The sequence below is a fragment of the Oreochromis aureus genome, linkage group 16, assembly GCF_013358895.1.
Source record: "Oreochromis aureus strain Israel breed Guangdong linkage group 16, ZZ_aureus, whole genome shotgun sequence".
NCBI classification, from domain to species: domain Eukaryota; kingdom Metazoa; phylum Chordata; class Actinopteri; order Cichliformes; family Cichlidae; genus Oreochromis; species Oreochromis aureus.
The window spans coordinates 15,219,971-15,233,363 of NC_052957.1; the positions used below are offsets into that span (position 1 = coordinate 15,219,971).

At 40.6% G+C, this 13,393-nt stretch overlaps 1 protein-coding gene across 4 annotated transcripts in view; it reads left to right on the forward strand.

The window, feature by feature from the left end:
* The window catches only part of tanc1b (tetratricopeptide repeat, ankyrin repeat and coiled-coil containing 1b), a 107,856-nt gene that overhangs the window by 55,846 nt on the left and 38,617 nt on the right, over positions 1–13,393 (forward strand). For all 4 annotated transcript variants that reach the window (XM_031743076.2, XM_031743074.2, XM_031743075.2 and 1 more), the window contains 3 exons: positions 132–265; positions 2,769–2,958; positions 7,800–8,126. In XM_031743076.2, coding sequence (XP_031598936.1) covers positions 132–265; positions 2,769–2,958; positions 7,800–8,126 — 651 coding nt within the window. The remainder of the gene's footprint in view (positions 1–131; positions 266–2,768; positions 2,959–7,799; positions 8,127–13,393) is intronic.

A 13,393-nucleotide genomic window follows, 5' to 3' on the forward strand; every position in this document is an offset into this window, starting at 1 on the left:
GTGGGGCATCCAGTGTAGAGAGGGAATCTGCCTGCTAGTGTTAAGCATTTGTGTCTCTCTCTCTCTCTCTCTCTCTCTCTCTCTCTCTCTCTCTCTCTCTCTCTCTCTCTCTCTCTCTCTCTCATCTGTAGATCTGCAAGCGGAGAAACAGCCAAGCTCCTCCTCCCCTGCCACTCAGGAACTGATGACAAGACTGGGCTTTTTACTGGGAGAAGGGATCCCGGGTACGGCACGCATACCTATGGACGACAAGAATGAAAAGAAGGTATTTCATTTTCTCCCTCCCCTCCAGCTCCCCACCGCACCACCAACAGCAGCTGCTGCCATCGCTGCAGCACACACAGAGAGATAGGGGACAGAGAGAAAGCACAAGGGGAGAAGCTAGTTGTGACAGTGTTTCACTTGAATGGATTTTTTTTCTTTTTTTTCTTTTTTTTGCAGCTTGATTAATTTTTTTTTTTCGTGTTCATTATGGATGGGGTTTTAAGAGGCACCTCTGGAACTTGTTTTCTTGGGACCTCAAGCAACGGTAACTGTCACACTGTTTTGTTTGAACTGTTCAATCTGTCCTGAAGAAAAGTAACTGCCTATTCAAAATTGGCTGCATGTGATTTTATTCCTGTGCATGCTTTTCAGCGCGGCATGTTAGTCTCCCAGTAACTTGAGTGCTATTCCAGGGGCTCTTGAGTGTGTAACAAGAGTGTCTGAGTCCGGGTACAGAAATAGAGTTGTGTTAGGTCTGAGCCTCAGTTTGTTTGGCTTTACTAATTAAGCTGGGCTGTGTGAAGAGCAGAACCCAACACGTTATGTTTTCATCTCGTGCCTTGGACACATTTTGACACTGAAGTAGCAATTCTAGGAATGCGAAGACTTAGAAAGCATTTTATGAATTGTGTTCAGTAGTTGGGATGTGAAAAGAGGAGACGGGCGGTCTGACTCTATGCAGATCTGTGTTCTCAGAATTCATGTGAAGAGCAGCACGTTATTGTCATCTGTCAGCAATCGTCTTTTCCACCATACTGCTGTTTTACAATGTGCCTTTAACTGTGTTTGTTTTTAGTTTTGCCTCACAGAAAATTAAATGTCAGTCAGGTGTTAGACTTACTGTGTTTATTGGGTGGGACACAGCCTGGAGACTGGAAGTTGACTTAGAAAATTTTATATAGTTATATTAGCATTCCTCAAGATATTAGTCATGCTGCCAGTCATTCTCCCCATTCTTCATCCCATTCTTCTTCCCTATCAGCCTGCCTTTGCACTAGCCTATGATCTAGAATGAATCAGTCTCACTTGGATAAGCATAGGTGAGCTACTTTTTTGTGAACTCATGTTCATGTTTCACAACACTGTTTTTTTTTTTTTTTTTGGGTTGCCAGTCTGCCACACCCAATATTTTTCAGTAGTGCAGAAACATGTATAAAAAAACGATGTGCTGTACCAGTACTGATGTTAACCAAATATTAATATCATGTTAATGATAAACATATGATATTATAAATGATTGCTCTTTTTGTATGGTTTTTACAGATCTGGTTACATTGCCAAGTCATTAATTTGCCAAAAAGACAGAAAAAAAAGAGTTAGTTATGAATTTGACCAATAGCATTATTCTACTGTCATTTTGGCCACAATAATTGTGTTGTGTATAAATATTGTGACAACCCTAGTTGGGGAAATGCACATCTTATTAGTACCTACTTGCAGTAGCATAACAGTAACATAACTGCGAGTAGTATAACAGTCTACTAGCAGTCTGTTATGCTTGCGAAACCAACTATGGGTGAAAGCCACCCTGCCCCCCAGGCAACAAATAAATCTCCAAAAAAGGGTTTGGTTTATTCTCCATGGGGAATAAACCAAATTTAATTTTATTATTTAATTCCAGCAGGTCTCACAACAGTAGGAGTGTTTTATTCATGCAGTGAATGATAAAACGTCTGCATGTAATTATTTCTCTGATTTGGCTTAGAACCTAACAAACTCTACTAAGCTGTATTAGGGACCATCTTTTGTGTGTTTTTGATTGTAATGTCAGTGCTTTTGTATGCTAAATTAATGGGCCTGTGATGAAGAAAAGTTCAATTTTCGTAATTTTGTAATGAGACGAGGGCAAAAATTGCTTTAAAACCTACTAAGTCATAAACAGTTGTTGGAAGGTGTTGCTTTGCATCTCATTGGGGCAATGATAGGCTACACTGTATTGTGTTTGGATCCAGTTAAAGGAAGATGGGGAAACTGGACAAACCAGCTTTAATTTGGATTTCTACGGTTGTCGGTTATCTCAGACAAAGATTTAGCTGTTGTATGGTTGTCAGACAGGCTTGATGACCTAAAAAAAAAAGGGTGTCTATTGTGTTCACACAAACTAAAGACTACTTCCCTTGTGAAATACTCTTCAGACTTATTTTGGTTCCTCTAGACATATGAGTGTGTAATTTTTAAGCCTTGCTCCATTTATAGTGCTTATGGCCTTCGGCTTGTGTGTCATGCTCGCATGTAAAGCGCTTGTTTATTTGCAAAGGAATTTTTTTGCATTGCTTTCACATGATCCAGGTCAAAGTAGACAGTGATTTTTCTCAATACTCCTTCCAAATAAGGTTGGAAAATTATTTTTTGTTGCTTTTTTTTTCTTGTCTTTTCTTGTTGCTCGGGCTACAAAAAAATGTGAGCTTGTTGCCAGCTGACTTCATTCTTCATTGACATATTTGATTAGTAAAGTACATTCTTGGTGTACCTTAACCCCCTTTTTTCATCTCTCTTCTCCGCAGTGCTCTCTGACTAGCCAGGGCATCAGCCCCTGCTCCACACTAACAAGCAGCACGGCGTCTCCCAGCACTGACAGCCCATGTTCCACCCTAAACAGCACCACGAGCCGTCCCCCACTCAGCCGCTCCAGCCCCTGTGGGACCATCACCAGCCCCAGTTCCACGCTAGAGAGCAAGGACAGTGGGATCATAGGTGAGGAGGAAAAGACTATTTAATAGCTCCCACATTATTCTCAGATTGCATCTTTTATGGTACAAGAAAAAGGTTTAGTTTTTAATAACAATGCACACCATACATGTCATCTAGAAATATAGTTCAGTTTATTTAAACTAATTACATTTTATTCAAGTAAAATGTAAGTCTCATTTTTGCATTTGTGATTTTTCTATAATCTTGGGATTTTTAGACTTTAGATTAGCTGTTTGTGTTGTCAATGGCGAAAATGCTCAGTGTCCATGTTTCTGTGCTCTGTAGTGAACAATGGGTAACCCACCATTAGTAGATCCAGTCAATCATTCCTAAACTGCTTGTTTGAAAAGAACCCCTCATGCTATTTATCCTGCAGTCGCATTACCACAGCTAACTTTTCCCCTTCCTGTGGAGCAGTGGCATCTTGTCCAAGTTGATTGAATTACTTGTTCATTAAAATACTTGTTTCTTTTGTTTAGTTTGAGAAGATTCACTGAATTCTTAAAAAAATACTTAACTTTCTTTAAAAATAAAAGGTGAAATGCTCTAATGGAGTGCAGTACTGGTTAATACTGAAAGTACATGTTCATCACCTGTTTCCCCCTTAAGCAGTGTTAGTTTAATGTGAACTGCTGCCTGTGGGTGTTTGCAGTTTCTACCTACTGACACAGCTTAAGTCCTCAAAGGTGGCCTGTAGAGTTTTGACCTGTTGTTGATCTGTGAAGCAGTGTTTGCATAAGTGCTATTGCACTGATGCCTGGCTGCACTAATGTGCAAATTAATATAACATTGCTCCAAAATGTGTATGCCAGCTAAAAATGTAACACCATTGTAGTTATTAAAGATGACAGTTTTTTTAAGGAAGCAAAAGAAGATCAGATGAGATGAGCATGATGTGTCTACTGGAAACAAGTTCAAAGAATTGTCTAATAATGAGTTGCTGTACATCCACACTGTCTGACATATTTTACCTTTCCAAATAAAGCAGGTACAACAGATTTATATACCAAAACAAATGTCAGGAACTTCATCAGATCACAGGGCATTGATCCTTTTTCTCTTTTTTACTCATCTCTGGAATTTTCCTTTTGTGTTGATCTTTTGCTCATACCAAGGCTGCTGGCTTGGGGCTGGCTATGAGCTCTGGATAGCTTTAACTTTAACAACATCTTCTTCTTCGTTACCTTCTTTAAAATATTCCATGTTCAGCTGGGTGAGGGTGATTTAAGGATCTGTGGAGTTTGATGTTGGAAACACAGTGAGGCGGTTTGCCTCTAACAACATGTTAGTGTGTGTCTGTGAGTGTGTGCCTATATGTCTGTGCCGCTGTGCACATATATGAAACTAGCTGGCTTGTAATCAGACATACTGGAAGCTGATCAGCCAGTCACTACTCCATGTCGAGAAGTTGAATATTGTCTGATTCCGATCCCTGGCCGGTTGATCGGTCCATTTGTACTTTGTACTAAGGATCTGACAGATTAAACAACATTTAATGTCGGCTTTGAAGGATATTTGAATACTCCATATGGGGTAATGTCTGTAGAAGTTCAGGGTTGCCTTGTATGTGTTAAAAAATGTCTTACTTTGTTCATAATCTAGCAGCTGAACACAGGTCAGAGGTGGAAGTAGGTGGCACTTAATTGTCATTTAAATAAATGACCTTAAATCAATTTTCCTAGCTTTGATTAAACTGCTACTTTTCTGATCATCTCTTTTAATCCAAATTACATAAATCTAAGTATATTTTTTCAGTGAAAATAATTTTTTTGTGCATAGCTCAGAAATACGGCCACACCATTGCCTCCTCATTTAGTTTGCATGGATCTGTGCAAATTAGTCCCCACCTCACCCTTTCAGCCATGTGCCCTGCATGACTGAGCAGCTTGGTGCGAGATGCACTAGTAGCACAGCTCATAGCAATGACAAAAATGTAACACCAGCCTCCGATTTATCACTTGTAGCTTACCAGTGCCTGTACTGGTTTCTGGCTTTGATGAGAACATTAATAATACCAACAGCTCTGCTGATTCCTTAGTAGTCTATTAGTTTGCACTTTAGCATGGAGACCAGTCCCCTTTGCAGGATTGCTTATAATCACTAATCACGTCCTGTGAAGCTCTTCTAATTTTAATTTGCTATCTGACTTGCTTCATCTGCACTACGACTTAGAACAAAGAAAACACACCTGTGCAGTGTCAGTCACTACTCATTTTGTGAAACCTTTTGGGATCGAATACCATCTGTGTCACATTATATTCATCCTTCACCATGTACGTCATTGGGTTTAGACAGAGCTGTTTCGGTATGAGACGGCGTTAAGGTGACAGTTGCCATAGTGTGATGTTGTGCTGTATCTGTAGTAATAGCCCTGTAAGACGTTGGGGGATTTACTCAAGCTGACAGGAAGATGGCATAGTCTATTGATGCATTAATTCAACTGCCGTTTCTACTCACAAAGCCTCCAGTGCCTATAAAAATGCTGGGATTCCATTCTGAGTGAGGAATGAATAGCAAATTGTAACTCTATGATGCTGTATTTATCCACCGTTGAACTTTCCCCCCCCTTTTTTTCCCCTGACTGCACTGCTAGACTAGAGGACAGGGTGCCAGAGTTTTAAACTTTTCCCTTGCCCTGATATTTGTCTGATATTCTTGAACTAATAAGAATATCAGACTTGCTGATGAAAATGATAGTTATGCAGGAGAAAGTAATGCATGCCAAAGCAAGATCCAACACAACAGTTTGGATTTCCAATACTCCAGAGTTGACATAAATGATTACCGTGATTCAGTCATTCTGCCCCCCAAAGCAATATCATTGCTAACGTGCTGAATAATTTATGTAAGCTGTGATATAGTATCTTCCAGCTTGCAGCTTTGACACCACCCAGGATAAGGCGTGCATTGGTGCCAAATGTGTTGCTGTCAGTTGCACGCAATTACGTTACTTTAGTTAACTCAGAATTAGTTTTGTGAGAGAATGCCATCTCTGCAAGTGTGGTTGTTAACTTCAGTAAGCAGGTTTCGGGAAAGTTAGTGAAACGAGATGGTATGAAGTAAAGTCATGCTGCATAAAACCCAGTTCTTAATGGAAATCGGTGCCTCTGTCTCTCTCAGCTCTTTGCTGTGGTCACAGACAGATTGCTGGGAGGGTGCATTAGCTGCTCACACACAGAGACACACACAGACATGCAGAAAGTAACACTAGTTGTGCATCAAAATCTGTCAGTAATGAAGACGTTATGAGCAACTATCAAACACCTGAACTTTTAAACAGACAGAACACAGTTTTGCAGAAATGCAGCATGTGCTATAACTGTGGTCAGCTTGTTTTAATTTCTCGATCCCTAATTCTACGACCCCTTTATTGCACATCCATTACAAACTATGAAATGCCACGTGCATGTAATTTTCGAGTCTAATTAGCTGTGTATAGCTATCCTTTGAAGCTGTGACTGACTGGCTGCTTCACTGCTAAAAGCAGATTCTTGAGCTGTATCTGCAACAGAGGGCTTTTAAATCTGCAGCAGAGTGATGTTAAATTAAATTGTTACATCGGTGACTATGGCATGCTAGGCTGCTATGTACTTGAGTGGGCGGGTGGAGTGTTTTTGGGAAGGGGGTGTAAAGTACCACTGGTCTACAACATCCCACCCACACTCCTTAATAAAATTGTGCAGGAAGGAAAAGAAAGAACAAAGTCACAGTGCGTCCACAAGTCAGACTGATGCCTGTGATTAATGTTCTCTGTTCTTTGAAGTTTCACTTTGACTCTGATTTCAGAAGCACATTAATTTGGCTTTGTTTTGCCTTAAAAGCTCCTTGATGGAATTAGTGAGACTTTGCAATGTGTTAACATTTACAAAACAGCTCCCTCAGAAGGTCCTTCATGAGGGGCCGGGACTTGACTGCATGTAGTTGTTTATAAAATAAAAATTCAAATTTTCACTAAGCTTAAATAAATAATTACATATTCTTCTTAGCAAGGTCCTGCAGTTTAGCCAGTTAAGCAATAACTTCCTAAAGATCATGATGACTTCTAATGCCGTGGTCCGAGCAGGGTTTGTCGTGACTGCTGCCATGAGAGGACTTCATGTTTGCCCAGGCAACCAGCGCAGGAGTCACAAGGTCCAAGATGTGTTTGTTGTATTAATATTAGTAGTGATGCAACGTGCTGCAGCATTATGAAATCCAGATTAGCAGTGTGTGATGCAAACATGGCCAGCTGGCTGGCCAGCTCCAGTCCACTAACAGCGCTAAAGTTCCTGCATCCAGCTGCCTGTCATCATGGAGAGTTGGCCCATTCCTCAGCTTTTAAGATTGTGGTAGGTCGCTGTGTTGGCTCGAGGGGAGATTAAAAGAGTTCTTCTTCTAGACGAGACACCTGTCTAAACTGAAGGGGTAAAAAAATGTCCATGTTTTGTTTTATATTGTTTTTCCTGCTCTTTTGCATTTTCCCCTCCGACTAGTTGTTGCAGTTGCAGTTGCTGTTTGCACTGGGTGATTCCAAATCATTCAAACGCTGATTCTTAACAATAACAATATATTACGTTCTATAAATCTGTGCAATATTACTTTCCGAGTTTCACGAGTATAGGAAGACGATCGCTGTAAATATAAAATGAGCTTCTGAGAACTGTTGATAGGGCAATCAGCAAAACCACCAAGCCACTCAAAGCTGAAAGTTCCATTACAGCTCGGTGTCTCACTAGAGATTAAGACAGATAAATGTTCATCGCGCATAAAGACCATTACTCAGATATATCTTGTGCCTCTTCCCCTCACTTGCTCAAAATCCCTTCTCTCTCTCTCTTTTTTTTTTTATTTAAATCTGCTCTCAGCCACCATCACTAGTTCTTCAGAGAATGATGACCGCAGCGGCTCCAGCCTGGAGTGGAGTAAAGATGGCAGCCTAAGAGGCAGCGGTCGCCATGGCCTGGCACAGAGCGTGCGGGCGGACACCTGCTCTCCTGTGGCTGAAGAAGACTCCAGCAGTGCCACAGCAACACCTGCAGACACCCCATCCAGGACAGACCAGCAGCACCCTAACATATCTGCGGGTGCTCCAGGGCCACCACACCCTCCGAGTCACTCACCCGAGGGACCCATTGCATACCCGCCACAGACATCAGCTTCCCTCATGATGCCGAGGCCAAACTCTGTAGCAGGTAAGACTCCTTGGTTTTTGAGTTCTTGACATCTGGAGCTCAAGGAGTATACAGGAAATGCTTTGTATACTTTTCATCTGTGACTGCATTGTGTTGCCTGTCAAGATTGTAACCCTGAGATACGACCTGTGCCAGAGGCTGACATGTGGCATGTCAGTTTAATCCAAGCGAGTGACAGACACCGAAGGGTGAGAGCATCTGTAGTAGGTGTAGAAGAAATAAGAAGTCAATAGTTAAAAGAACAGACTGTGCTTTTCAGAACAGGAGTATCAAGGCAGAAGTTTGGGATTAGACAGCTGCTGTGTGGTGTGGCTCGGCACTGCTTCGCCATGTCAAACCTAAGCACACGCTCCGGTCTGGCTGATCTGTTCTGCATTCCTGCCCTGGAACCTCCCTGTTGTGGTTCAGCTTACCATATCCCCACAGCTGTCACAGTTGTTGATATTTCCCCCTTCACCCCCTTTTCCCTTATGTCTTTTCACCCATTCTATTCCCAGGTCTCCTCATACCTTATTGCTTTTGACCTTGGCCTATTTTTGGTGAATCAAACAGCAGTATGTTTGGCATTTTCCTATATATAATTTTGCCTAAATGCAGTGTGTAGCTAAGCTGACAGTATGAGTCATGTACAGCTTTTATCATCCACTCACTCACCCACCCCCCTTCTTTACTCCTTATCCCATTCAGGGTTGGAGGCGTTGTCTGGAGTTTATCCTAGTGGGGTACACCCTGGACAGGTTTGACTAGAGATGCGCAGATCCCCCTAAAAATTGGCATTGACCTTTCAAATGCAAAATATTATTTTTATTACAAAAGAGATGATCAAACTTTCCCTCAAGCTGCAGTAAGTTGCAAGATCTTCTCACACTTAGTTGAAAATAAAGTTGCAAAGAGGCACAAAGAATTATACCCAACTATTTGCCTGCACCGCTGTGTACATGTTACGCATGGACATAGTGGAGGCTGATGGTAAAAAAAAAAAAAAGATTTGCAAGACTCGGTAATTCTTGAACTAATCAGGAGTATATTTTATGGCTCAAATGTTAATGCAAGCGTATGCTAATGATTTTACTCCATAATCAGCAGAACTGCCCAAGCTTATTGATAGAATGAATGTACACTTGAATAAGCATTGATGGACCAAAGTGGTATGTTAACTGTAGGGCCGTAGAAACAAAAGCTGTCTTCTTGGGAAGACTGAGACTGCATTAGAGTCCCACTCAAAGGAGCAAACAGAAAGAGAGGAAGAGACAAACAGTTTAGAGCACAGATGAAATGTTTGCTACATTGAATTTTGAAAGCAGACAATTCTGCCTGTGAGGGGAAATCACAGCAGGGGCAACCTGGGCTGAGCTGTGAAAAGAAGCATAAAAACATGAGTGACTCAGGTCAAACACCTGGCCTAGACAGAGATGAATCAAAGCTAAAAAAAAAAAAAGACCTCATAAGACTTTTCCCTCTAAAATCTTCCTTGAATATGTTGTTTTGCTTTACCTCTTTAGTCTGTATGTAGCAGCTGCCAATGTTTTGACGTTCAGATACTTAACTCCTGCCTCCCTTGGGTTTGGTATTGATGAAATATAGTAACAGTTCCCGTGTGTCTACTTCTAGACTGTTTTCTCTCTTTGATAAAATCTAGTCCAATTCAACATATCAGAGAAATGCAACTGTGTAATGTCCACTCTAGGCCCTTACAATTAGAAGAAGTAAACAATTTAACTTGTGAAGGTGGAAGAAGTAAGGAGTAGTACATGGTAGGCTCACGGTACCGATATTTCCTTGCATACCATAGCTTGCGCATCTATTTCACACAGTGGCCACTGCTTTGATATTTCTGCAGCCCACAGTTGGATCTGTTGTTCCCTGATAATTCTATTGTTCCAAGAGTCCGTACCATTTTTACATCTCATCATTATTGTGTGTGACATAAACCTGGATGGTCCAGGCTCACAGTGGCTCATAAAGCTTAACAGACCAGAAAATGTTTGGCTGTTTATGTGTGTTGGTTTGCGTGTGAGCAAGCGTGTGTGCTTGTTTCCGTCTGTCCTCCCAGAGTTTATGGGCTGATGTCATAGTTATGCAGTGTTGCCCTCTGAGACCGGCAGAACGCACACCTTAGATTGGTTCAGGCCATAAATGAAGTTGTCTCATCGCGTCCTTGATGCTCTCTTCCAGGGTTTCGTCACACAGTGTAAAATCTTTGTTGGGGTCTGTTCAAGGAAATTGTATTCAGTAAAAAAAACAAAAAGTAACGAGTCTAAAGAAGCAATGAAAGAAAAGAAGCTACCACGGTGAAACATAATATGTATTCATCATTAGTGCATTCATTCTGTGTGCCAGAACCTTGGTGACCATTGTTTGTCCTGTGTTTGTGAAACAGCATATGAAATAATGAGCTATCTGGTTAATCTATAAATTTCTCTTTATTTTATTGATAGATATTAAATAGGATTACAAAGATTAAAGGCAGAAGCAAACAAATAATCACGAGTCCTTTTAGGGCATAATTGCTTCATGCTACAGTATTGCTATTAGTTTTTAATTTTATCTCATGATTATCCCCACCAAAAAGACAAGGTGCTGGAAACATTCCTCAGAGTGATTGAAATTATGGCATGACATAGTTGCTGAAGAACTGTCAGGTGCACATCCATGATGTGAATCTCCTGTTTCACTACATCCCAAAGTTGCTCTATTGGATTGAGATCTGGTGACTGTGGAGGTCAGTGAGTACTGTAAACTCATTTTTATAGACAGAAGATGAGTACACTATGGACACAAAGGGATCGACATGGTTAGCAACAATACCCGGGCGGCCTGTGGCATTTAAAACCATGTTCAGTTGGTACTAACAGGCTAAAAAGTGCAGAGAACCACCACCACCAAGAATAGATCAATGCTTTCATGTTGTTTAAGCGAAATTCTCACCTTAAGCATTCAAGTGTAACAGCAGAAATCAAGACTCATCAAGTAACATTTATCCAATTTTCACCTTTATAATTTAGCCTTTCCATGATATAGTAGGCAAACACTTGTAACATTTCTGATTATTTTTGAGAATTTTGTTTGTGGTGGTCCTGAAATGCTTTGCAGAAGATCGAGAGATGTGTCTCTTACTATAAATAATATAAGCATATCCTCATTTAATAGTAAAGCCTTTTTATATTATTACATATCCCATTCTTGGGTATCAGGAATCATGCAGTGTCATACATGCGGCGTTATTTCTCCTATCAAAATTGCACATAATGCTTTTTTTGAATGGATTGAGTGACTTTTGGAAGCTTGAAGTAAGAACAACAGAGAGTTGTTAGTAAAATTGCTCGTCGTTGGACAAAGGTCACACGTTCTGAGTGTCAAAGTGTATTTTGGCCATCTGTCTCATGCCAATCAACAGATGCATTGCTGGGCCTCTTGAATTCTCCATATGCATGTAGAAGGAATGTCTGCATATTGCTGAGAACCGTCATTTGCACTGCTTTGATGTAGTATGTAGCGTGGGTGTCCCTAGGTTTTGGTGGGAGCACCACTTTTTGGTGCCAACATGTTCAGTGACAAATTGCACAAATGTTATGGAACAAGATGAATTCATTTAGATTTGTCTTTAGCAGAGCTTTATATTAGGGATTATATATTACTGTCCACCTCCTAAAGGAAACTCTTTGCTGCTGAGGCAGATTTAAAAGGTTGTTAAAACTGTTACTGATTTTCATCTGGCATCAAAATATTGCATTTAAAGATCAGAATATATCACATCTTTCACTAATACATGAAATAATCTACGTGTAATCATGTTTTCAACAGCTGTTCATTAAATCTAACAAACGTGGCAGGTGCATTGGATGTAAGATGCACTAAGAGCCTGAAATAAATGGGAACAGCTTTTTCCCAGGCTTCCAGGTGCTTTGAGTGAACTTCTGTATTTCACCTCCTGTGAAAGTGAAGCCAGTCCTCTTTTCAAAGTCAACCATTAAAAGTCTGCTGAGACAGCTTAAAACCAACAACCAACATTTTCTCCTAACTTGCTCCTTAACGAAGATGCTAGTTTGTACTTGTGGTTTTCGAGTTGCTGATATTGAATTTTGGGCTAAATCTTATTTCTCGTCATTTTGGTGCAGGATTATAAGTTACATGGTGCAACCATCAGTAGCAGATGCCAGATGAGGGGAAACGTAACAGTTACTTGAACACATTTTTTGATAAACTGCCCTGTTTCCCCCAAATAGTTCCATCAAACCAAAAAGCAGTGCTGTGGTAAATTAAACTTGATGTTAAATTTCAGCATCAGAAGTAGTAATAAGCAAACTTGTAAATTAATCCTTTGCTCTGGTGTTTTCTTTGTTTTATTATTTGCAATCCACTATTTACATCTATCTGTCGCCTCTATTGTAAGATCTACTGTATAAACTAGAGTTGTTGATGGATTTTCACCTCATCTCTGAGGTGATATACTCAGCTTATAAGAATCCTAATTTTGTGTAATTGGAGTTGAGCTTTTTTCTTTTTTCCTCTATAAAGGCTTACAGAGTCAAAGGGCCATATTAGTGTTGGCCACTGGAATTCCATGGTTTTGAAATCTTAGCCTGAGCCGCTTGTGGTTGGGTTTCTCAGACAGGGAGATTTGAGTGAGGGTCACTGTGGCGGAGGAATGGTGCTACAATGCTTGTGTGGTGTTTAGCTATTCAGCAGAGCTTTGTGGTTTGAGACAAAGTCAGGTATGGCACACTCATTGCTGCTTGTACTCCAAAGTCATACATTCCTCTGGCAAAGCTCGTGCGCCGGGCTCTCTTCACGAATGATAACGGAGCCAAGACTGTGGACTGCTGACAGGCAAATTCGAGGATATGTTGTTTGTCTACTAAAACACTGATGAGGTAACATCTGAATGCTTTTGTGTTTTATTAGAAAGACTAAAATCATCTTAACCTTTACCACATAAATACAACCTATGATTTAAAGATGTTTGCAAAGGTCACACAGTAATTACAAACTCATAAAGTGGCGTAGCCCTTAAATTTAATAATCTCACACTGATTTATCTCATTTGCCCTCATTTGCTGTCTTTCCCGGTAGTTTCTGCGACCATGTGGTCTATTGTATTGTTTTAGGCTGTGCTATCATGTTTAAAGACATGCCAACAGTGTCTGCGATGTCTCCAGGTAGACGCGGGGGTCACTTCTGCTTCCGGCTTCATGTATATATTGATCTGTTTAGTGCAGAGTCTAAAATGAAAACAAAAAGAGGAAAGAAAGCCCATTCACATTCTC